This window comes from Clavelina lepadiformis, chromosome 5 (assembly GCF_947623445.1).
Source record: "Clavelina lepadiformis chromosome 5, kaClaLepa1.1, whole genome shotgun sequence".
In the NCBI taxonomy this organism is placed as follows: Eukaryota; Metazoa; Chordata; class Ascidiacea; order Aplousobranchia; family Clavelinidae; genus Clavelina; species Clavelina lepadiformis.
This window is the reverse complement of record NC_135244.1, coordinates 16,928,542-16,953,715: the sequence shown is the minus strand read 5'-3', so window position 1 is coordinate 16,953,715 and position 25,174 is coordinate 16,928,542. Positions and strand designations below refer to the sequence as shown.

The following is a 25,174-nucleotide window of genomic DNA, read 5'->3' as shown; positions in this document are numbered from 1 at the left end:
TTTACCAGAATGTTCATTTGATAGCATTCGTTCGTTAAAGATCAACTAGCTTGCTTTTGGACTTGCCCCTCACTTTAAAATCATCATTGTGACAAAAAAAGTTGATATTAAACTGGAAGTCTTTTTGGAATTAAACTACCAAGATAAATATAGCCTAAAAGGTTTCAGTACTATGTAATATAAAATGCCTTGAAAGTATTTTTCAAGTATAGTCTTAGTCAGCAAACAAAAGAATATTAATATTGATGAAGTCGAATAAATGTTGAAAGCGAATGCTAATAATTCAAAAGGCTTTGGCAAAATACTGGGAGCGGAATATTTTTTATCGTTTACAGACATTTCTTGTTTTGAGATATTTTGGACAAGAACCAAATTATACTTACATGTCATATTGTGCAGACGTAAGTATAGCCTGCAGCAAAGTCGAAAAGCTTGATTTATCACTGAATGTACACGTTATAAATGCTCTTACTTAAGATTCAAGACATAAGCCATGTTTTTTGCTTGCTTAGACGTGTTTCAAGTATTCATTACTGGTATGTGTTAGACTTTCTAGGAACAATCTTTTGTAGGTAATTTAATTGAAAGCAGTCGTGTATCGAGTATCGACTTACTTCATTTGTGCAATTTGTAAGCCTACTCGCTTATTTGGCTGACAAATTGCACAAAATTAGACGTAAAAAATTATAGGTTCGAAAATATTTAATAGTTATGTGGGTTAAATGTCGGCAACGGTGATTGATATGTCCGGTGGTATCCAAATATTTGAAAACTTGTCAAATTTTTTCTTTTTTCTACTTTCTATCAAAAGAAATTTGTTTGATTTTTTCATTCGTAAGTTGATTTTTTGAAACAGGCATATAAGATTATCAAAGAATTATGCAAAGATATGCCATATGAAGAGTTGAACTGTTTTGTCGTTTAAAGTGAATGTTTTCTCTCTTTTCGAAACGCAATTCATCCTCTTGTGAGGGTCGGGTGCAACTCTAAGAGCTTTTGGAACAGTCCGCGATATTTCACTGTGTCTGCCAGTTTGGTTAAAGGAATAACTGTGACCAGGCCAGGTTAGTAATGTAATTGTACCACCTGGTTCTTGGTCGACCCGTTGGTCTTTTACTGGTTGATGTGACGAACATGACTTGGTTTGCAATTCTTTCTTGAGGCATTCTGGTGACATGACCAAACCATCGTACTTGGGGTCTTTCAATTCGAAGAAGTATACTGTAGGTTCTCAACATTTAGAAATTTTCGGATTTCTGTGCTACGTATTTGATCTACAGTAGTAGCGTTACACCATTAACGTTTGTTAAAAGTCCCATACTACTTTACTGTCGTTGTGTTTTTATTGTTAAAACAAATGTTTGTGGTTAGGCTGCAATGTCAGTTCACTACAGTTACGACAATTACGCATGTGAAAACTGTGGTTTGCTGTCTATACAGCTTTGTTTATACATTCCGTTTAAATATAGTGCTTAAAACTTTCTGGTTGAAATATTTTGCCAAAAAATATGTCCTTATTCGATATAGCCAATAGAATTGCAATCTATAAATAAGATTTCGAGTTTTTTAATGATTATTTTATACAGCAGTATATAAAAAATTGGTATAAAAATACATTTTGTACGGTATTTTAAACTCATTCCGTTGAAACATCTATTGTTACAAGATGGTGATAAAAACCGTTTTGGCAAATGCTGGCGATATTCTAGTGAAACAATATGTCGACAATTGGATGTACTCGAACCAGTCCAATCTCAGGTACCATAAAACAAAATGAAATCCAAAACTGTAGCTTATAATAAAATTTCTTTATTATAATACTAATAAAAATAAATATAAATATTAATTTTTGTGTTTTTAATATAGTGTGAAGAATGCCGTCAACGGATCGCCGTCCACAGAAGTTTTTTGCGTGATGAAACAGACATTTTCCCGATCTTTGCATCTGATCACTGGTAGTGCGATAATTCCCATCCATCTCTTTTTAGCTATTTCAATGATCGTCTACAGGTATAGGCCTAATCATATGAGCTTTGTTCATTTTTATTAATTAAATTAATTAAAAGCACTCACATCAAACTGCAAAGCCACTGTAGGCAGAATATTTTTAACAACTGCTCGAATGATCGACTGACTGACCGGTGTTTTTGTTTGAGCTACTTAACGCCTATTTTTAGTTTAATAATCACAATATGAATTATTGATAAAAGAAATATATAGTTGTAGAATGTATATTATCAGGTTATCACAGTTTAGTTGTTAAAATGTTTTTACGTTTCTTTAGTTATAAAAAACGATTTATAGTGGGTGAATAAATCAACAACAAGCTATACATTAAACAAAGTATCCTACTTTTATTTTGTTTTGCAGGCAGAAACTCCGCCAGAAAGTAATCAATATCTATGCTTCAAACGTCATTTTTGTTAATTGTTTTGTTTGTCTTTGTCGGATCAGTAGTGCTTGGAAATTTATCTTTACAAGTCAGTCTCAGCCATTACACAACCAAAAAAACATCAGTACCCCGATTTTGTATACTTGGTTAGCCATGGAACTTTTGATGCCCACTGTAACAATTGGCAAGTAATGCATTAATTGAATTTTGTTTGATTTACCGCATAAAACACAAGCGACTTTTTATAATCATTAGTTCGTATAACTGCATATGTAATAATGGTCGCAATGCATTTTATAGAAAACTGAATTGAATTTAAGTACAACATTTAATATAAACTGCTTTCAGTATGACAATAAGTCTTTTTAAAAAATAAAACATTGATTGAAATAAAAGATAAATTGTTTAGATATGCGAAGTTATTATATAAACGTTGAATGCAGTTAAAGCCGGCGGAATAGCTTTGCTTATTAAAGCTTTGACTGAAGATATATTGCAAGTGCACAGGATTGCAGCAGGCCTAATTGACTATGAAGAATCAGCCGTTCCCAGCAATCAAAATGTCGGAATTTGTGACAGGTGTAGTTGAATTACAAACATTTTCAAATACATTTAGTTTTAAAACCTTTAAAGTAATTTAAATTTCAAAGTTAGATTAAGTAGGCTACCATAACAAGAACATACCATCTACTGTAGTATTAAGACTTTGTATATTCTATACTACCAATGGTACATCGTAAATGATCACATTAATTGCGGATCTCTTGTATTGGTTCAATTTCTTGCCTTTACAACCACTGCTTCTTAGATTTCGTTATTGGAAGAAAATGAATCCTCGAACTTTGGCATCAACATTGATTTTCATTTCATGGATTTTTCCTTTTCTTCTCGCTGTCCTACTAGCGTTTGATGGCGATTGCATATATGATTGCTCTTGTCTGGTTTACCACCTACCTTCAGACTCCTCCGTCAAAGCTTGCCCAGCAAGCAAAGGTATGAACTTTGTGTTTGGAATAATTTCAGTTTTCTATAGAAAACTTTTGTTTTGTAGAAAGGTATTTCACAAATAAATGTAAAATGAGTAATTAGTACAATGACACAACGTAATTTATAAACCATGTTTGTCTTAGGTGTTATTGCATAGCCTAACAAAATTTATCATGTTACCTGGGCCTGAATGACTGCGTTGCTGCTAATAACTTATATTCAAAATTAAAAATTGTTTTTCTTGAAAAACATCGAATTTAAGATTTATTTTAGATTGCTATATTAAACTGCCTCCCGTCTCTCGGCCAACCATGCTCGTTATAAACTTCGTTTGGGTTTTCTATGCTGTCTTTCTAATCCTCCTTTGCTTGCGGTCGTATGTCAACTTTAAGTGGCTGGTTTGGAGGAAATCTAAAATCTCAGAAAAACCTGCTTCAATCTGCCCTCGTGATGTTGAAGCAACCGGAGTTGTTACTGTGACACAACCTGAGAATTTTTCGACCACTAAAAATCAATATTTAAGTCGAAAAAGCGTTTCTAAAGCTGATAATTTGGATCCCGATCACATAGAGGAGCCCAGTGTAAAAGAAGATGACTTTAAATCCTCTCAATTTCGACTGTTGCATCGTAGCGTATGGAAAAAAATCACGTCATTAATTTTTGTAAGCGTTGTCTTTATTGTTGGATCTGGGTTCATGCAGCTACTGTCCATCATCACTACGTTACAGCAAGACGCTGGCAAAGGTTTAGGCCACAAGCCTCCATTTTGGGTTATCAATATCGTTAGCGACACATTTCTTTCAGTGTTTCTTTGCACAATGCTGCTTGGCCTGAGGAATGCTGTTAGATGTATGTTTTGGGACGTCGTCTCTGTATTGTTGTGTTTAAAATGCCGCAAATGACTTTTGATGAGACAAACTGCATGTTCACAAATTAGTTAAATGCTTATAAAGCCATTTTGTTGAATTTTGTAAATATTTTTTACCGGTCCAAAAAAATTATACAAATATTATTGAATTCAATGTATACAACTTTTGACAAATTATGAGTTGAACCTAAGCATATTATTCACTTTGTAGTAAATAAAATAAAACAACCTTTACCTTTATACAAATTATATAAGTTACTTTGTGAGTTACAGATGAATTTTACAGAACGGCGAGCTAATTTTCAACTTTAAATATGGTTTTATCAGACGTTAAAGAGCAGTACGTTTGATTGAAATAATTCCATAGTGCCAAAAGCAAGGTATAATTCGGTGTAATTACCAAGTTCGCTAGACGCCAAATGGTACACGCGGTTGTGTAATTTAGTCGTCAAAACCTAAGTATAGGCTAATTTTAGAAACTTTCGAGTGTATGTGGTATGTAATTTATTACATTAAGTTTATGAAATTACAGGCTGCTTATGCCAGTTATATAATTGAGTAAGATTCAGAATACCAGAATTGACAGATTTGGGCCAAACACAAGGGAAAGCTAATTGATCTGAAAATCACATTACAGTCTTTATGAAGTCAATGTAGAATCACTAATTACGAGACGGCTTAAAAAGCTGTTAAACATGTGTTTGTAGTTTTATAATTACGTCTGCAAATATTCAAACGTCGTGAATGTCTTTTTATTTCGCTGCTGTAAACAGAAGTATCACTGTGACTAAACACAAGTGTCGTTAATGCTATGCCCATGCGGATTGGAGCGACGGTGTTGGTGCCGCAATTTCAATACAACGACGCGTAAATAAAACAAAATTGGTTACGATGATCGATTGTCATCTATAGCACAAAAAATGCATCTTTTTATAAAACAATTTAAAATTTAGTAACATTTATGACTTTATGGAATAAATCAACTTAACTATAAACAATAGCCAAGTATTTTGTCACATGAGCAAAACCTTTGCACATTAAAGTAGGAAAAAAATTGTCAAAGCGCTTCTTGATTTGTCAACATTTAGAAATACTATCGGTTCAAAGATAAAATGATTTAACTTACTGGATAGGCTGGCGTCAACAGCAAATTACATGTAATTTACTTTGCTCTGCTGTACTTGTATTTATATACTGTGTTTATAAAAATGATCCTACACACCAGCACCAGCCCAGTGGTATCCTATAGTAAAACATTTCCTAGCTTTTCTGATTTAAAGCTTGAATTTTTAAACAGAAACAGAATAACAATGTTTACCAGACATATCATAGGAATCGCAACCTTTGTGGTGTAGAATTATTTATTTTGAAATTAAAAGTAGTTTGCACGACCTGAGCTCCTCGATGATTTGTCACTGCTTGAGATGGTTTCTGCTGCGCTTATCTTTAACGTTTTTCAGAAAAAGATGTTTAACGAGCTATCTATGTATATTTTCATGGGATTTTTAACATTTGTAGTGATCTTGGAAATTGTTAGGCTAGTGCTGCTAACCAACACATAAAAACTTACAAAATAATGGAAATGTAAAAGCAGTCAACAGCAAAAAAATGAACTAAAACTGAACCAGCGTAAACGAAATTAAAATGATAAAATGAGTGACGATAAAAAGAAGGAATTTACGACGAAAAGCAGTTCATTAAATAAAAGAATGTAAGCTTAGTTTAACTTAAGTGAAAAAAAAACAAAAGCTGTAGAAATGACGTGGTAAGTTAGAAACGTCACACTTGCAGACCATATGTTTGGCCTCAAAAGCTTGGTATCATTCAGTTGTAGGCCTATTATAGGTTACCCAGTACTGCTATTTATTGAATTTATAATACAGCCGCATTTGGCTAGTTGTGAGAACAAATTAGAACATCTCCTTTGCTCTTAGCTGTTTATTAGGTTGAATTGAATCCGATTTGATTAATTTTTTAGAATTAAAAGATTTAAAATCTTAGCAAAAACTTTTTTACTAATCCATTTAAGCCTTTTCGGAAATACATGATGAACTTACATGAGATTGACCCGTAAGGCGAGCAAAACGTTTGCTTGTAAAAACTATAAAAGTCTACAAGCTTGTCTTTATTTTTCAGTGGATTAGGGAAATTGCTGAGGAAAGGACCTGTTTCCAGGAAAAAAATTTGTACGGTGTAACTTTTAAACAGCAGCAACGTAGCCTATCACAGAACAAGAGCTGAAAAGTAAAACAGCCGATTATCAGCAGACTTTCGTCGTATTCAAATAAAGTGACTTTCTTTCTGAAAAATGTTTAATAAAAATAATAAAGCTTTCATTATTTTACAAAAAAATGTTCGAAAATCAGTTTAGAATATCGTTTTTATTTTTGTAAAACTTAACCGTGGCAGTTTGCGATAAAAAAAAGATTTATATCTAACTCATTCGCATGGTGTTGCACATGTTCATGTTCATGTCGGTATTGCATTTGCTTACCAGAACGACAAACAGATAAAAAAAAGGATAAAACTTCAGTGGCAAAAATAACCAAAATAAATATTATCAAACTGATGGTAATAGCTAGAGATGGAATTGTGGGGACGGCAAAAATATAAGAAAAGTAATCAAACAAAAGAATGTAATGTTCGTTAGGAAACAAAACTTTAGAGAAAAATGTCAAATGAATTGGAACTTGCCACCACAAACTTATCCTCAAAGTTATCACACACATTTATTTATCTAAATATTATTCAAATCCATCTTTTTGTTTTAATTTTGTGACAGTTTAACCTTATTCAGTATTCATACAATAAGCCTACATGTATTGACTATGATTCAACCTATAATAATGAAAATTAAGATTTTTCATGTTCTTTGAGTGACTTCATAATCAAATGTGAAATAATCAAAGATTAAAAATCCTGGCTTGAAAACACTTTCACCCAAAATAAACATTTAAAGACACTATTCGTAAACGTTTGTGCGTTTTGATTATGCGCACTCCTAAAAATTGTAATGGTTAACAAAAGCGCACAATTTCAGGCGAAATGTTGGATGTTTTTTTTATTGCAAATACTTTGCCAATAAATTCCCCAATTGTATACTGTGCGAGAGAACACAGTAGGTGAACCATGACATGACCTCAAAAGACGGACAGGAACAGGGTAGTGCGTAGGTCAACAGAAACTTAGCACTGCCAAACTGCCATAGTTACTGCAAACTTCAACCTATAGCATAACCTTTGAAAGGTGTGAAAATTGTTGGTTGCTGTAGAGTGTAGACTGTTTTATTTGTAAGCGTACAACTAAATTTTGCCGACTTAGCAGGAAAGTTTTGCTTCCGGAAACTTTGTGCCCGCGCAGCCGCGTTTACTGAACAGACACGTTACACGTGTCAACTATCATGCGGTAGGCTATTACCACTGCTGACCTTCCTATGTTCGTGATATGAAAGTTATAGCGGAAGGGATTCAACGCTTGCTTGGAAATTGGTAGATGCAGTAAGCAGAAAGAAAGGGTGTCTGACTTCCCAAGTTTTTTTTGGCGTAAACTATATTTTAGGGATTTTAAAGTTATGAATAGGCCTTATAGACCCAAACTTTTTGAGGAATCTGTCTTGCAGACTCAAGGTCACCAAGAAAAAGTTATTCAGTTAGTACCCAGACCTAATTTTTATCAAAAAGTTATCGTTAATCTGCCGTTTGATATTAGGTTTAAAGTGAAATCCTGGCAGACTGGATAAACAGATGTAAGTAGATTTGCTGCAAGCAACTAAGCCGCGGCTCGCATTAGCTGTGTTGTTTGCTTGTGTTTTGCAACTTGTTTCAAATGTATTATCTAGGCTACAGGCTGTTGGATGTATTTTTTCAGCAGCAGTTTTTGTATAAAGTTTATTTGCCTTTCAAAGTGTAGGTTTGTGCCACTAATCTAGGCCTACAGATTACTTGAAATTAGCATAATGGAATATGTAAATGATAAAGATTTGGCAGAAGTACATGTGCCGGATCTTGATAAGTTCTATCAACTTGATTCACATATGAAGCCATTTGAGTCTGAGCTAAAGAGAAGGTTGGTTTCTGTATATAAAAAAGTTAATGTCAAGGAAGCCTATATATTCATGTAGCTGAATTGCTGAACTTGTCTTTTGACAGGTATGCAATGTTTTCAAACATCAAGAAAAAGATAGAAGAATATGAAGGAATGAAGCACTTTTCCCAAGGATATAAAGAATTTGGTGTAAAAGTGTTATCTTCAGGTGGAATTCATTGCAAAGAATGGGCGCCTGGTGCAAAAGCGGTTTACTTACGAGGAGATTTCAGTACGTGGTATTAGTACCTTTGTTCTTGGCCTGATTGGAAACTACTGCACTTTTTGAACGAGAAATCTTGCATGCAGAAGCACAGATTTTGGCGTTAACAATGTGCACAGAAACCTCAAATGTTTGTTATAAATTTGCAATAAAAAAGAGAAGAAATTTTCTTATGTATTATAAATTAGCATGAACATAAAAGTATTTGGTATGCACAATGGTAAGTTTTTGTGTTTGTGTCACTCTTCCCACTATTGTTATTTGAAAAATTAGCTTTACCATTTCAAAGAAAGGGTCTTAGTTTTGGTCTAATTTTGTTAATACGTTATATATTTGTATCGTCAGGTTGTTGACTATCTTAGTGCTTTCTTTTAATTTACAGATAACTGGGAACAGTGGGGGTGGAAATACGAACGGAAAGATAATGGAAAATGGGAACTAATTATACCTCCCAAGGAAGATGGATCATGCCCAATTGCACACCTCAGCCAGTTAATGGTTTGCCATGACTTGTTTTTCTGTTCTGTACTTGTGCTTTATGTAACACCAATGTGGTACTTGGCATGCCACATGCTGTTAGGGAATGAAAAAGGAAGTGAATAACTTATCCTCTATCCGATTTAAGCTAGATACATTATAGAGGAGTCTGTCTGCTCAGTGTAAAGGCAAAATCATGTCAAACGTAAATGTTGTAAAGTTTGTGATCCAGAAATAATGTCACTTTCCTACAGTAATTCCTAGCCAAGGTTAGTCCTTGGTATTACAAAACCTTTAGAGCTATTTATATTTTTTGAAATATTTTCAGCTGATTATCCAAACTCATGATGATCAATATCTTGAACGAATTTCTCCTTGGGCTCCGTACGTTGTACAACATGGTGGTCATGGCACTTACAAATGGATATTCTGGAATCCAGCGTCACCTTATGAAGTAACACATCGTTTGTTTTTGCAGTATGACCTCACATTTAGTCAAAAGGCAATTTTACTTAAAATGAAAATAAAATAAATATGTAACTGTTAACTGTTGCTGCTTTAATATTTTCTATAGTTCAAACATCCAAGACCAGAAAAGCCCAAAAGTGTTCGGATTTACGAAGCTCACATTGGAATTTCATCTTATGAAGGCAAGGTGGCATCTTATACTCACTTCAAGGTCAACGTGCTTCCCAGAATTAAAAAACTGGGTTACAACTGCATTCAATTGATGGCTGTAATGGAACATGCTTACTATGCAAGCTTCGGATATCAAGTCACAAATTTTTTTGCTGCATCCAGGTTGGTAACTAGCCAATCTTAGTCAGTGACATAATCCTGTACACCGAAAAGACATACAATAAACAAAGAGAAAATACTAATATCTTTAAACCAGAATAATCTCATCATACAAGAGATAGCAAGTTAAGAGTTATAGAATATTGTTATTAATTCAAAGTTTTTCAGTAATTTTGAAAGTTAGGATTAATCGGGTCAGCATGACTATGCTAGATCTTCAAAACGAAAACAATTGACAAAAATCCTGCTTGTTGTATCACCCATATTGTTTTTTTTTTGCTGTTAACAGTCGGTACGGTACACCAGATGAACTGAAAGAGCTTCTTGATACAGCCCATGGTATGGGGCTGTACGTACTTCTCGATGTTGTGCACAGTCATGCTTGCAAGAATGTTTTGGATGGCTTGAATATGTTTGATGGCACTGATGGATGCTATTTTCATTCCGGTTATCGTGGAAGCCATGCTTTGTGGGACAGTAGAATTTTCAACTACTCATCGTAAGTGGTTTTAATTTTTTAGATAACTAATTTATTGCATAACCAAGCAAATAAGGCGTTGTTTTTTTACTGTGAAGTAGTGGCACCCAATTCCGTAAAAGTTTGGTAAAATGAAAATACACAAATACTGTATTCCTAAATGTTTTGAATATTTTTTACTCTGTTGTTTGTATTTAACTCAGGGTAGTAATCATTTTCATTCAATGTATGCACATAATTACAGCTACTGTTGCATTGTCACGAAAGTACATGGGTAATCTTGCCTGCATGTTGTCATGTCTAGTAGACTGAATTTGCAATATTTAGATCTATTAACCTAAGATAAATTTAGTTTAGAAAAGCAAAAAATCTTGTACATTTAGTTAAAAATTATGCGCATCAAAGAAAGACATTCTAAAATACTCTTCGAAGCTAAATAGTGGGAACTGCTAATTATTTGAAGAATATATATAAGCTTGAAAGAATTTGCAATAAAGTTAACTTATTTCAGCATCACTTAAAACATTTGCAAATAAAATGATTGCTACTTTTTTGGCTCTCATATCTACTGTTTGAATTAGAATCATGTATATATGGTATGTGCTGTGTAATACCTGTTCATTCCACTTTGCGCCCCTGGTCCTGTGTGTTGCTGCACCGCAGTTGACAACTGCAAAAAGTAATGCAATGAATTTTAATGTCTTCATTCAAAACAGTAAAATTACCTTAAGGTTTTTTAAGTGATGCTCTCAAACATTTTTCAATTTTTTGTAGTTGGGAAGTTATGCGTTTTTTGATATCGAACTTGCGATGGTACATGGACGAGTACATGTTTGATGGCTTCAGATTTGATGGGGTCACGTCAATGCTATACCATGATCATGGCATATGTAAGATATACCGTAGATGGCTTTATTTAAGCTCAATGTTTGGATATTCATTGGCATAGGCGTCACTGCCAAAAATCCAGGCAGTGCGAACCTGAAAAGACTGTTTGAGGCTAAAGATTATAATGCTGTACCAGTGTGTTCAGTAATTTAGACAGAACTACACACAGTGCAAGGTTTTTCCAGGCAGTGCGCACTGCCTGTACTATAGGCAGCAGCGCCTATGTTGATTGGTATGTACATTACACAGAGATTTATTGCTAAACACTGACTGATTGTGATGGTTTTCTTGAATTTTACAAAAAGCGGAATCAGAAGTTTTTTTTTCCTTTAAATAATTACTACAGCTTACAGCAGTATTTTTTCATTGCCTTTCAGCCAGAGGTTTCTCTGGTGATTACCATGAATACTTTGGCTTGCAAATGGACTTAGAAGCGATCGTTTACCTAATGCTTGCAAATGACATGTTAAAAAGTTTTTACCCACATATGATCACAATTGCTGAGGTAACCTACTTACTCATAAAGAAAGTCATCTATTAAAATTAACTTACATCTTTGCCTTTTATTAGATAATAGTAATATTTTGTGCACATCAATTTTATTTCTAATATCTACCCAGGATGTATCAGGAATGCCTGGAATGTGCAGACCAATTTCTGAAGGTGGAATCGGTTTTGACTATAGATTGGCAATGGCAATTCCAGATAAATGGATAAAGGTGTGTAGACATTTAATATTGTGCTCTATGGACCGTAAGTTAGCAGCTATTTCACTATTGCTTCATATTGGGAAATGATATACAAGATGGTTGTTAATGTTTATTAGTTTGTGAAACAAAACTGTCAGTTAGGTCTTATCATTATGTTTATTACTGAAAAATTGTTTTGGTGTTAAGGTGCTGAAAGAGGTTAAAGACGAAAACTGGAACATGGGAAATATTTTTCATACTTTAACCAATAGAAGACACGGTGAAAAATGTATTGCATATGCTGAGAGTCATGATCAGGTAAGCTCACTTGATTGCAAGGTAATGTCTCAGACACAAGTTTCAAACTGCACTCAGTAGTTGGCAATTTTGAGAATTCAATCCTTGAAATTTATACCAAGTCAAAACATGTGCTTCAAGTCTGTATGTTAATTTTGGCAATAGCATGTCGAGTTTTTCTTGTTAGGCACTTGTTGGAGATAAGACGTTAGCATTCTGGCTGATGGACAAGGAAATGTATACTCACATGTCTACAATGACTGACCTAACTCCTATCATAGACAGAGGAATTGCTCTTCATAAAATGGTCAGGTTAATCACTCATGGTTTAGGTGGAGAAGGTTACCTTAACTTTATAGGTGAGGTCACTTCAACTTTGCTTCGAATGAAAGTGAAAACGTGCAGGTTGCATGTTGTATCTGTTCATTATTTATGCTTTGATACCGTACCTGTAGGCAACGAATTTGGACATCCTGAGTGGCTGGACTTCCCAAGAGAGGGAAACAATTCCAGTTATCATTACGCCCGTCGCCAGTTTCATTTAGCAGATGATGACCTGTTACGGTACAAATTTTTGAACCGATTTGATTCAGCCATGCAGAACACAGAAGAAAAATATGGATGGCTGAATGCACCACAAGTAAGCTTGGTTAATGAACTGATTTCAACTGGATAAATTGTAGACTTCTTTGTAGGCTGAGTAGTGATTAATTATTTGTAGTAAAATATTACAACAGAAATGAGGTCTCTAGTTTCTACTTCCAATCTGTTGTGATGTTTTAGGGATATGTCAGCAGAAAACATGAAGATGACAAAGTGTTTATTTTTGAGCGCAATGGAGTCTTGTTCCTCTTTAATTTCCATCCAACAAAAAGTTTTACTGGCTACAGAGTCGGTGTTGGCCAACCTGGAAAGTGAGTTTATGCGGTTTGTTTATTGAATGAAGTTATTTGTTAATTATTAGGTTAGGTTATATTAGCTGCAATTTGTTTAAAATTACAAACCCACTAACTAGGACTATCATTTTTTAGATACAAGGTAGTCTTAGACTCAGATGATCCATTTTTTGGTGGCCATGACAGAAATGACAGATCTGTGGAATTTTTCACTAACAATATTCCTTGGGATGGTAGACAACAATCGCTAATGGTTGGTTGTTATTTACAATTACGTTTCAGAGGTTTATTGGGTAGATACATGATATCTCTATTGTTACTTTTGAAAGTATACTCTATTCTTATCACAAAACGTTTGGTATTTTTGTAAAAAATTAAATTTTTCTTTTCTTGCCTGGTAGGTGTACTTGCCCTGTCGCAGTGCAATGCTCATGGCCAAAGATTGATTTCCAGGTATCACTGGGAATGGAAATACCATAATATATATAGGTGCCAATATTTCACTGCTTACCACGAAGTGTAAATTTATGTAATCCTTTCCTGCTTTGTTAAGCTTTGTGTAGCACAGTTTTGACATACACAATGTGTTCATGCATTTTTTGTTTTACGTTAGTTCTAAAAGTAGCTGCTATTGAGTAATTTTCAGACATCAAAAGGCGTTTCATTCTAGCAGCATAGTACAAGTTTATTTCACTGTGCAATCTAAACCAGAGCTTTAATATATATCTTATTAATAATGTTCCAGTAGCATATTGCAATATTTTGGTTGTGAAATCTCCATTTTCTTTCTCTAAATTGTGCCAATGCTATATGAATCTGATATTTGCTAACGCCATAATCGTAAAATAATGGCAAAATTATTATATTTCTTGTTTTGCCGAATTTGACGTTGAAAGTCTTGTGACCAATGGATTATTGTTGCAGTATGTTTATTAAATAAAGCATGCCAAAAATGTGCAATAATCTGTGACTCCTGTCAGTCTCAACACTTAGTAACTTAAATAAGGACCTGCTGGCTGTACCAGAAATCTTTGCCACAGTATTTGTTATCTATCAATGGCCGGTCTTCCCCCTCTGTGAATCATTTTTGTCACCGGTACATTTTCAGTTATGGGCAGCAATGCTGCTCCTACTAGTTCAGGTCTCTCTTTCTTGAGCAAGTTATATGTGCCGCAAGCATGTCTGCTGTCCTGCACTTCAATGGCCACGCCCTGTGATTTCATGTCTGCAATAACTTTGTTTGATATTGGATGATATTTGTTTCCAGTTCCAACAACAACTATATCTGAAAAAATAATAGAATGTGAAAATAATACTTCCAAGGCAAACAATTTCTGTGCTGACTTTGATTTACCTAGTTTTGGATAAATCATATAAAACATCGCCAAGCTTGATGCAGTGATGTCCTTTGCATCTTCAATCTACAAAACCATCAAGGTTCAAAAATTTGAGATGATAGTTACCAACCAACAATGTAACAACAATCTGTTCGCATGTGCTACCTTCCACCTAAAAACAGCATTGTCAATAATAGCCACTGGTCCAGCAATTATTGTGTTGACAAACTGGAATTTGCCAGGTCCATATCCTGATAAGAGCAGTGGATGCATATCAGGAGTCCTGGATGTCAGTTCAATTGTGGTTTTGTCAACTGAATCTTCAAAGGCTTCAAAATGCAATCCAGAAGATTTCCGAATACTTCTTAACCTACTACGAATCATGTGAAATGTATTAGAAATATGCAAACAACATTTCAAACATCACAAAAACCTAAACTCTTACCCTATCAACCTATGAAATACAGTAGTACATATACTGTACATACAGTATACCGTATGTACATTTACAAAAAATAGAGTACATTTATCTTAACTAAAAATGGTAAGGCTTCTTGGAAAAATAAAATGAATCAGGAAAGTAAAACCAAATGTTTTCATAAAATGAGTGCATAAGAATATTAAAGTATCTTTAGACTGAAAAATCTTTTATTCTTAAACCTAATGCGGTCTAATCTTTTTGGCCAATATCACTAATGCCACTAATTACAAATTAATGAACTACAAAATTCATTAACTCCAAATATAGATTTCAGACCTGTGTATAACATCAAAAACTTTAGCGCTTTACCATGGATAAATGAAAAGTTTTCTTTGTTATATTTGTGTTTTAAACTCTACAGCTATTCGTTTATCCATGGAAATTAAAGGAAATACAATATATTATAAGATATAGTTTGTATACATTAAATTTACTTACACAGAAATATTTGGTGGTACTAATCGTATCCATTGCTTGCAGCATCGTTGAAAACCGAACAATGCCATAAACTTTTTAAGGTGTAAACTTTAAATAGAATTACCGGTATGCAACAAAACTTCTTAATTCTTCTGCCCTTCCAAAAAACTGTCATGCATAAGTACTGAGAAAAGTAAACATTTGTTAAAACTCCGAACAGTAGGGTAATCCCTTTTAAAAAACTGAAAAAAACAGAAGTTTTCAACGAGAAAGATATAGGCTCAGAGCCTATAGTTTTGTACTTTTGTCATTTACACAAATAAGTTTGATGCACGCGTGTGACACATTTTCCCCAAACGAAAGAAATATATTGCAGGCTAAGAAATTTGTTAGCGTTAATCGAAAGAAACTAAATCAAAATTATCAGAAAATTCACGAAGTCTCTTAATACAACTACAGCCTATAGCCAAAACGTCAAATTTCGAAGTTCCTAGAATAGCCATTTGCCTAACTTGAAACCTTTGATTTCGATAAATGGGGATTCCCTAATTTGTGACTTTTAACTGCAGTTTTTATGGAGAAACATCGATACTTGTAGTATCTAATTAATGTTAAATATACACTGTATGGAGTGTATGCTGTATGGCTCGTAAACAATTTTATTAGATATGAACTATGTTATCATACTTATGATTTATCCAAACAATTATAAAGCTCTTCCTCTCAATATAAACGATCAGTATTTATTACAAACTATTGCTGATGTAGTCATGAGATAATACTTGAGTTTTATTAAGATTATGTCATAAAAGTATCAATTGTTATTTGAAGTGCACACCTGTCCAAAACCTTCCGACTTTGATGCGAATATTTTTTCATAGAAAAAGAGAAACTAGATGTCGCAGACGCATGACTAAAATAACAAAACGGGTGTCTGGGGGTCCCTCTGCAGCAATGATCATAGAAATCCCGTAGAAGAGGTCAATGTAGAAGAATAGCGTGAAGCGCGCTTTATCCTACCTTGACCAGTGAAGAGGTTAATATAAAGAAGGCACTGGGTCTGGGCACTCACACATCATGTGCACTGTGCAACTATGCGCAGCTCTGCAATTGGCAAACTTGTGCAATTGTGCAGCTTTAAGTGCTTTGTGCTGAACGTAGGTATCTGATAATTATTTATCTGCGCAAGCATAAAGTAGAAAGTCCCCAGGGTAGGATTAGCCGCTTGGTTATAGGCTTAGTGACGTATTCTTCATGCATGCAATATGCTATGTTAAAAGAGATTTGTATTTGCATGGCCTAGCCTAGTTGCAGGACTGGTCGTAAATTCGTGTTACTGATATGTGGTGTACCATACAGTATTAGGTTTAGTGTCGGTATGGTATCATAGTAGGGTACTAATGCCGGTAATCTTTATCCATGGACTAAGGAAAAATTTTGATGATGGATTGTCATCGTTTTAATGGTCTAGGCCAGGGCTTCCCAAACTTTTTTGCTTGCGACCCCTTTCAAACTTCTGAAGTTTTCCGCGACCCTTCACGTTTAAATTGATTAGCAGTGCGAAATATACATTAGTCATTAGTGACATTTATTGAGATGCAAAGACTGAATTCAAGCAACCAGTACTCAAAGCCTACTTACTACTTTACACATAGCCTATGTAGGCTACTGGAAACAAAAAAGCATACACATTTATTCAGTGTGATTGGTGCGACTGCTTTCTGCTACAAAGCAAGTCCAGCCGTGGCTCAATATATGTTAATGCTGGTCTCAAGGCGGTTTCAATGTTGATTAGGCTGGAACGATATTTTGTTTTGATTGTATTTTGTACTTCGTGTAAAATTGGTATACGCTTTGCGACCCCTGAAGTTCGTTACGCGACCCCCAGTTTGGGAAGCCCTGGTCTAGGCTATTAAAGTTTTTGAAAAACAATAGCAAAAGTAGGATAAATAGCTGGAATGGAATTGATTTGAAAATATTAACTTCAACTTGTTTATTGTTGTTGGGTTAAGTTGACGTGATAACCGTTGGGATATTCATTTTTATCATTAGTTACATTATTGTTGCACGTTGTAAGACCTTGGGCCCTCTGCTTTTTTGTCCGTATTGTTTGCTGATAGACTTGTTATTTTTCTTCTGTCTTGCTATAATTTTTATAATTTTTTTGTTTCCCTTCAAACAATGACGAAGAATAAACAAAAAAATACAACACCAAATCCAGTTAATTAGGCTACTTGTAAGGCTTTGTTTTATAACAAATACTATGATATAATTAATAAAAAATATTCTATAGGCCCTAATATGCTTATTTTTTTTATATTTCAAATAAGATCATGTTTGAAGTTGCTCAAAAACTTACTTAATTCGTACTAAATTTATTAGTCATGGTTCATGGTTATATATGTTTAATGATTAATTACTAGTCTTAACACTCGTTAAAAATTACTATTAAAATTATTACTAGTTAAAAATTGAAAGTATGTCTGATACTTTTTCTTTGAGTTGACAATTTGGATCATATGTTATAGATAATTTATAAGAAAGACTTAAAAATGTTTTAAATTTTAATTGATTAATGGTAACAATTAACCAGTGGTATCAAGGTAGTCAAAATGATGTTATTACCTTTCAAATTTCAAAACGTTTCTCAGGATTCTACATTAAAGAACTCTCCAGAATTTCCAAAAAAAAAAAATTTATTTCGCTTTTTAGGACAGCAAGCAATCTTGGATGCACGTTAAAGTATATGGACAATACTAACTGATCATGAGATTTATTATATAATAGGATCCAGTAAAATGTTTAAAAAAATTTACCAATATTATTGCTTTAACAGCAAGTTCCATGTGCAAACTATTTTGCTTAATTTGTTCAATGTGTATATACCATACTTTTTGGGTAACTATAGATTGTGCTAATTTGGACACAGGCAGTATTTTTAATTGTTCATAGAGCTGTAAGATGTGAATTTGTAAAACTTTTTACCAGCAAACATCTTGCTTTCAGCATAGCCTCTTCATTTTTTGTGAAATATGTTATCTACAAGGCGAATACAGGTACAGTATCAATATGTGGTATGTATCTTTTACGTATATATAAGTATATTATGATTTAAAAATTGTGTTACACTGAAAGCTGTAAGGTTAATCTTGTAAAGAAGTTGGAACTGTATGAGGTAACAATACAGTAAAAGGAACACACTAAGTAGCCTCCAGCGGTTATAGCTAAACAGTGCGACTGGTGTAGCATATTTTCATTAATGTTACTGTACTTGCATTTCATTGTTAAACACAAAATCCTACTCTGTATCTTAAAATTTTGAGAAAGCTTCATATTTGAAAAGTAACGTGAAACGTCAAATATTTCTTTTATCCCTTAAATAAAAGAATTCAGTCATCTCTTTTTTTGCTTATCTATTCAAATTTCTAAAAACATTGTCACAGCTAGACCAAGAAAGAAAGTACTATATTATGCTTATTAACTCCCGTTTATCTCTTATTTTGATTACTGATCAATTTTTTATATATGATATCTTATATTTTGCAAAATTTAAGAAACCTAAATCCCTGTCGAATCTGGCATAAATTAACTGTCCTGACAATTAAAAACCAGATTATGGTTTTAAGGAGAATTAATTTGATCAAATATCTTCAATCATCAGTATGTTGACATTAATCAGTATGTTGAGTGGCTTAAGGTCAAATGTTAAAAACATCTTGATAGCACGCACTATGTCAAACAGAAACTATTTACACGCACATGTAAGAAAACACACCGTTATTCATTGTTATAATGTAGTAATAGAATTTTTCAAACAGTCTATGTGTGTTTACAATATCCTGTGACCCGCAAAGTGAACTAGTTTGAATTGGAGTATGTATGTTATCATCTATAAATGGTGTGAACTCTTTCTAACTATTATGTAACATATGCAAAATTTGCCATAAAGTTAACGCCAAAGTATACTATATAATATTGATTTAAGTGTATACACAAATACATGTTGGCATCACATCACTACAGATCTATTAGAAAATGCCTGAAGATAAGCTCAGTAACCAAATTCAAAGTGGTAAGAAATCATTTAGTATGATAGTATGTTTCTGCAGGTAGCATATTTAGTACAATGAAATCAGTATTGCAGTGCTTTGTTGAAAATCAACAATTCACTTATCTTCAAAATGTTTGTTTATGGTAATTAGCATAAGATAAGACGTGTTTTACGAGTCATATATAATTTTTGCTTCATGCGTTCATTACCCTGATGATCTCTTTTTAACATATGCATGGGAAATTGTTAACCCTTGCTTAATATTTACCTATGATACTGTTAAATTGGTGCATGTGAAAAACACCAGTATTTAACTAATAAATACTGTTTCACAAGTTATATATTAGTTGTGTAATTTATAAGTTCATTTTTAAACTTAATATATCAACAACTGGGTGAGGTATTAATTCCCAAACCCAACCCATCGTACAAGATTGATATTAAACTTCAAAAACATATTTAGGTACTGGCCCTTGCCTGCTTGGTTTTATCACTGGGAGCTATTGTCATCAACACAAACATTATGTTGTCAGTACGTAACTCAGTTAGTCCAGAAAAACTGCATAAGTCGCTTCAAAATGAAATGCAGCACATGGTGAAACATATTCAATTGTTATCTTCAAAAACTAATGAAGAGGTTTGTATTATTAGTGTTTTGATTTGATGCCATGACAGCTCACAAGCCGTTGTGCTTTGCATGTATATCGTATATGTGTAGGACATAAGAAAGACTTCTGGTTTATGTATGGTATACTTTGCACTGATGTGTATGAGAAAGGTATCAGAATGTTTTGTACAACAACTTACTATACTTTTGAACTTTTTCTTTATCATTGGTGATTTATGATTAGCAAACTTAGATAAATTAGAATGTCATTTGAAATCATTTGTATACAAGTACATTTGTATTGTATGTACAATTGTACATGCATCAGTTGGAAAAGATTTAAAATGACTAATGAAGGACAAAGTGAAATTTCACATTCAAGGAATTAAAATTGACCAAGTTATCAAATTTTAGGATGTGAACTGCCAATGTGTCAAACAATGGTAATTACAGTTGCTAATCAAACAAATGCAGAGCAATGAGAGTGAAGTGTAGCAACATGTCCTCGGTTGATGTAAAGTTGTGAAATGATGGCAAACACAAAGATAAATAATACGAGCAATACTGACATATACAAAATGACATAGACAAGCACGCAGGCTATTTCATCTGATTTTGGTATCCAACCTATAAAAATATACTGTATCTGCAACGTCTACAGTATGGTTACGATAACAAAAGTGTTGTTGACAGATAGTGTTAGTTAATTCTGACAAAAGCATTTAATTTACACATTAGTCGGCAATTTTTGTGTAACATTTCCATTTTAAATGCAGTACCTGTTAGTTACTGCAAGTTTTTACACATTGACATATGTATCTTCCATACATTCCTTTATGATATACTTGTAATGGTGAGAATGGAGAGAATCAGGAGATTCATGTTCACAAAAATGAAAATACTGTTAAGATCAAGATTAGCGGCAATGTACCAGCAACCGAAGTTAATGTACTTGTAAACTATCGTTAAGCATTCACTTTTTGCTCAAACGCAAAGTGGTAAAAAAGAGGCAAAACACACATAATATATCCGGTATAATTTAGCTAAAAAATTCAGATTTACAGTAGCTTTTAAGATTTTACTTTGGCCATCTCTTGAATTGACTTTCTCGAATTTTGCTTGCAGGTTCAACGAGTGTATGATGTTTTGTGGTGTGTCTATTAAGATAGAAAAAGTATGACTTAATCGTACAAACTTTTCAAACTAGAGAATGTTGAATAAACATTAACTATCAGTATGTATATGATATATTGATTTTGAAACTTGTCCTATTTGTCTACTGCTTTTCAGTGACACAGTAAGAATACTATAATCATGACTATCAACCATTGTTAATTTATATTTCAGAAGGAGTTACTTGAAGTTTACCACAAACCACGTATGAGACTTCAAAATGGCAGAAGCATAACAACAAAAATCAATGTTCAGCAAAGCAAAGATGACGATAATGATACTGTTCCATTTTTTTTTCAAGTAAGCCTCAAGTTTTGGCATTTCTTCATGATTATATTGTGCTATTGCTAGTTGTGCTTGCCAATTTTTTTTTCAGTAACTAAACTTACTAATTTATAAAGAAAAATTTCACTCCTTTGTTCGTTCTTGGAGTTGGTCGAACGGAAAAGGTGTCAATTTCGATTGGCATTCCATCAGTAAAACGTGCTGGAGTTACATACTTGTACAAAACTCTTCAGAGTATTTTCAGAAACATGTACCCAATTAGTGAGGATGATGTATCTGTCGTGGTATTTTTGGCTGAAACAGATACAAAATTTGTGAAATCAGAATCAAGGTTAATCTTTAAAAAAACATTCAATTATTTTTATATCATAATCGTTATGTATAATAATTTTTTTATAGAAAAATCTATTTTAAAACTTATTTTTCAAAGTCTTTTGATTGATGTATTTCAGCAAAATTTACAGTGAATTTACAAGAGAGGTTGACTGTGGACTTTTGCAAATCATTTCACCACCTAAAAATTTTTACCCATCCTTTGAACGTTTGCCGCAGACCTTGGGTGATCCAACTAACCGCCTACAATGGAGATCAAAAGAAGTTGTTGATGCAGCTTTTCTCATGTTCTACTGTCACAATAAAGCTCAGTACTATCTGATGCTTGAAGATGATGTTACAGCTGCCAAAGGGTAAACTTCAATCTTATTTCTAGCGCAATGATTTTAATCTTAGTTGTGAGCTTAGGGCATTAATTTCTTCCTTAGCTCATATACTGGCATTCTTTTCACGTACAAGTTCTGTGAAGTTTGCTAAGGTGAAAGACTGCTTACTTGATTAATTATTAGTTATGTACCAGTTTACTGTCCCACTTCAAATGTCCTTTCTCCTAACACAACCTCATTTTTAACACCAATGTACAGTACTGTAGTAGGCATAATCATATAAAGAATATAATACTCAAGCAACGCACAGATTGTATACAGTGTAGATAATTTTATTATTCCATGCAGTTTGGATATGCCAACAGGAACATGGGCATTGCAGTCTAGTTCATTTTGTGCATGTGCGATTGTCCATAGACCAGATATGTGATATGAAGGATCTATTTGCCATGGGTAAAGCTATATTTTCCAAAGCCAGGATCTTTTATTTAAAAACACAGTACGAGTCAAAAATTGTTGAAATATATACCCAGCAACACCGATTTGCAAATAGCAACCCTTATTTGAAAAATGCTGTTCCAGTTTGTTTGGTCAAAGACATTATAAGTTCCTTTAGGCAAATGGTAGGCTTGTCATAATTAGCTATTTAATTTTTATAGTGATATTACACAGTTATTTCTACTTGCGTGAAAGTTTTATTTCCATCATGTGTTGTTTTATTGTGAAGCACTGTTTGAGCCATACAGGGGAACATAGACATGTGAACATATTTCCACCTATTCATGAAAGGTTGATCAATTACTTAGGAGCACTGGCTCATTACGCAATATTCGTATTGTTCCTATTGTCAATTATCCTGGACTTGTAATGTCTCATAATTTTGATTTTTAAACTGAGCTATGTCTTTTGTTTTATTACTATTTATTAGATTTATTACTGGAATGAAGGAGTTTGCTGAACAAAACTCAGACAAAGACTTCGCTTATTTATCGTTTTCAGGTTTCAATTCAATTGGAAAGTTATTCAGATCAAAGGATGTTCCGGTCTGGTTGGTACATATATTATAGATTTTTACCAAACCTTGTTTGTGCATGTCGTATTTAAAAACAGTGTGGTAATGACGTTTTGTTTAATTGGTTTGCTTCATTTTATAATTACGTCACCATGAACAGATGGAATACCAGTTTTTGAAAAGTATATGCTAACTTGGAGGAGTTAACAATTACTTGCGAAACCTAACAAGAATAATTACTGCTTGTTGTAATATATGTATATCAGTATCATGTGGCAATACTTGCTGAAATCAAAACAGAATGTAATTATTGTTGTTGTTTTACATCCAGGGTGACTTTTTTTCTAAGTTTTTATGGAAAGAAACCAATAGATTGGTTAATGATTGATTTTGTCCACATGAAGGCTTGCCACCCTGAACTAACAGCAGACCAATGCCGCCAGGCAACACAGAATGTCAAGCCACACTCGGATCGTGGCTATTTCCAACACATAGGTATACTGCTATTGGTAATACCAGCATCATCTACTGTATAACCTTTATAACTTGACTTGACTTGACTGCATTCATCACTTTCTAGATTAACTGCATTAAGGATTTAAACTTTTGAAGGTTATTCCACAACAACCACCTAAGTCATGACAACCAAGCTCTGAGAACTTGTGCAAATTTAACGCACCATGTACAATTGATAACTGTACATAAGTGGGTTGGATAAATGTGCAAAATTTTAACAAAAGAATTTGAATGGTTTTTCCGTGTTTGTACTGCCGGCATTTTAACTTTTTAATACCATTTGAATTATTTAGCTAAATTTAATATGTGACTAAACAACTTGCATGTCAAAATTCTTTCAGCTTTTGTGGATTAGAGTGCAATTACTCTTAACCAATAGCAGTGACTTTGCTGTAATGTAACCGTGTTTCTAATTAACTCAGACTACTTTTATAGTTTTAAGCAGATTCTACATTGATATACAATACATAGTTGGCATAAAATAAAGTTAAGGTTAAAAAAAACGATAAAATTTAAGTTTATTTTTTTGTTTAACTTAACCAGAGCTGCAGTGTTTAGCTAATAAGCAACAACTCTTTTGTGATAATTTTTAGGAAAAAGTTCTTCTTTGACTGGAAAACATCAGGAATTGGTTGATTCCAGTTTCTCTGACAGACAAGTAGCAAATAACCCTCATGAAAATCCAGCAGCAAAGGCATGTTAATAATAAACTAAGTTAATATTTTCCTGTTGCATTAGCTACTACCCCCAAGGCAATCAGATAGTATTTTTTTGATTTTTATTGTTCTTGTAAGCTTTTTTATTTTCCTCTTCAGGTTTTGATATTTTGTTTTAATGTCTTTTTTATAATTATAATTACTATGTTTACTCTAGATTATCGCAACAATGAAGGCGAAGGAAGGTTCCAACGTAGATGACTGGTATGATGATTCTGGTGGATTAAATCAGCACTTTCAATCACGCTCCTTGAATGTTGGTGACAACATCGTAATTGTCTTTGACCGTCCTCAACTTTTGCTGAAAATTCTTGTTAAAACAGGAACCACAACAGAAGAAATGAGGTGAAATTCCGATTTGTTTTATCTAAAATTGCATTTTTATATTTGCTATTTTTGCTCAAAAGTTCCAATTTATCCCTTTGAAAAACTGCTAATGTGTACGTACCGTCATATTGTATGGTGCAGTAATAAAATCGCTTAGAATCAACTTTAATCACATGATAGAGTTAAAGGTCATCATATAATAGTGACTCTGCATTAACGCAGCAATAACTTTGTTGTTGTTGATGTTAATTGTTTCATTAAAGGTCAATAATGAGTTATTTAAATGAAGGTTAAAAGAGGGAAGTGCTGTTATTGAAGTCACACAAGCTGTTAGTATGACAGACCGAGACAAAACCAAAATACAATATCAGATTTGTGCTACATTTGACAGCAACGGTGCTGCTCAGTGCTTACTAAATCATACCATTTCCATGATCAGAATCCGCATGCTAAAAACCTCTTTCTCAGTCTGGTTTGACACTGTATTTGTGCAGTGAAAACAAAGGTTTCTTATCTT

General features: G+C 33.5%; 4 protein-coding genes across 7 annotated transcripts; 3 read left to right on the top strand and 1 right to left on the bottom strand.

Annotated features, from left to right (window-relative positions):
• The first annotated feature begins 1,568 nt into the window (after positions 1–1,568).
• LOC143459043 (uncharacterized) lies at positions 1,569–6,583 on the top strand. The gene is made up of 6 exons (XM_076956005.1): positions 1,569–1,758; positions 1,867–2,010; positions 2,371–2,576; positions 2,836–2,971; positions 3,201–3,385; positions 6,384–6,583. The coding sequence occupies exons 1-6, from the start codon at positions 1,667–1,669 to the stop codon at positions 6,389–6,391; spliced, it is 771 nt and encodes a 256-aa protein (XP_076812120.1). The 5' UTR covers positions 1,569–1,666; the 3' UTR covers positions 6,392–6,583.
• LOC143459042 (1,4-alpha-glucan-branching enzyme-like) lies at positions 5,741–14,039 on the top strand. Its single transcript, XM_076956004.1, has 15 exons — positions 5,741–8,312; positions 8,396–8,562; positions 8,936–9,051; positions 9,359–9,484; positions 9,605–9,831; positions 10,118–10,327; positions 11,081–11,196; positions 11,572–11,699; positions 11,815–11,913; positions 12,091–12,201; positions 12,368–12,539; positions 12,636–12,820; positions 12,964–13,094; positions 13,212–13,329; positions 13,478–14,039. The coding sequence occupies exons 1-15, from the start codon at positions 8,203–8,205 to the stop codon at positions 13,520–13,522; spliced, it is 2,061 nt and encodes a 686-aa protein (XP_076812119.1). The 5' UTR covers positions 5,741–8,202; the 3' UTR covers positions 13,523–14,039.
• An 83-nt stretch (positions 14,040–14,122) lies between these two features.
• On the bottom strand, positions 14,123–15,774 carry LOC143459044 (NADH dehydrogenase [ubiquinone] 1 alpha subcomplex assembly factor 3-like). 2 transcript variants are annotated; one of them, XM_076956007.1, is made up of 4 exons: positions 15,333–15,774; positions 14,579–14,783; positions 14,431–14,497; positions 14,123–14,361 (listed from the first exon to the last, which is right to left on the bottom strand). In XM_076956007.1, the coding sequence occupies exons 1-4, from the start codon at positions 15,398–15,400 to the stop codon at positions 14,123–14,125; spliced, it is 579 nt and encodes a 192-aa protein (XP_076812122.1). In that variant the 5' UTR covers positions 15,401–15,774. The 2 variants fall into 2 exon arrangements, with proteins under 2 accessions (XP_076812122.1, XP_076812121.1); XM_076956006.1 differs by having other exon boundaries at positions 14,579–14,786; positions 15,333–15,768.
• Positions 15,775–17,833: 2,059 nt separating this feature from the next.
• On the top strand, positions 17,834–25,154 carry LOC143459299 (alpha-1,3-mannosyl-glycoprotein 4-beta-N-acetylglucosaminyltransferase-like protein MGAT4D). 3 transcript variants are annotated; one of them, XM_076956390.1, is made up of 10 exons: positions 17,834–18,367; positions 19,826–19,999; positions 21,317–21,442; positions 21,544–21,758; positions 21,880–22,113; positions 23,015–23,134; positions 23,430–23,593; positions 24,208–24,308; positions 24,488–24,675; positions 24,947–25,154. In XM_076956390.1, the coding sequence occupies exons 1-10, from the start codon at positions 18,344–18,346 to the stop codon at positions 25,152–25,154; spliced, it is 1,554 nt and encodes a 517-aa protein (XP_076812505.1). In that variant the 5' UTR covers positions 17,834–18,343. The 3 variants fall into 3 exon arrangements, with proteins under 3 accessions (XP_076812505.1, XP_076812504.1, XP_076812503.1); XM_076956389.1 differs by lacking the exon at positions 17,834–18,367 and adding an exon at positions 18,393–19,383 and having other exon boundaries at positions 21,320–21,442; XM_076956388.1 differs by lacking the exon at positions 17,834–18,367 and adding an exon at positions 18,396–19,383.
• The last annotated feature ends 20 nt before the right edge of the window (positions 25,155–25,174 follow it).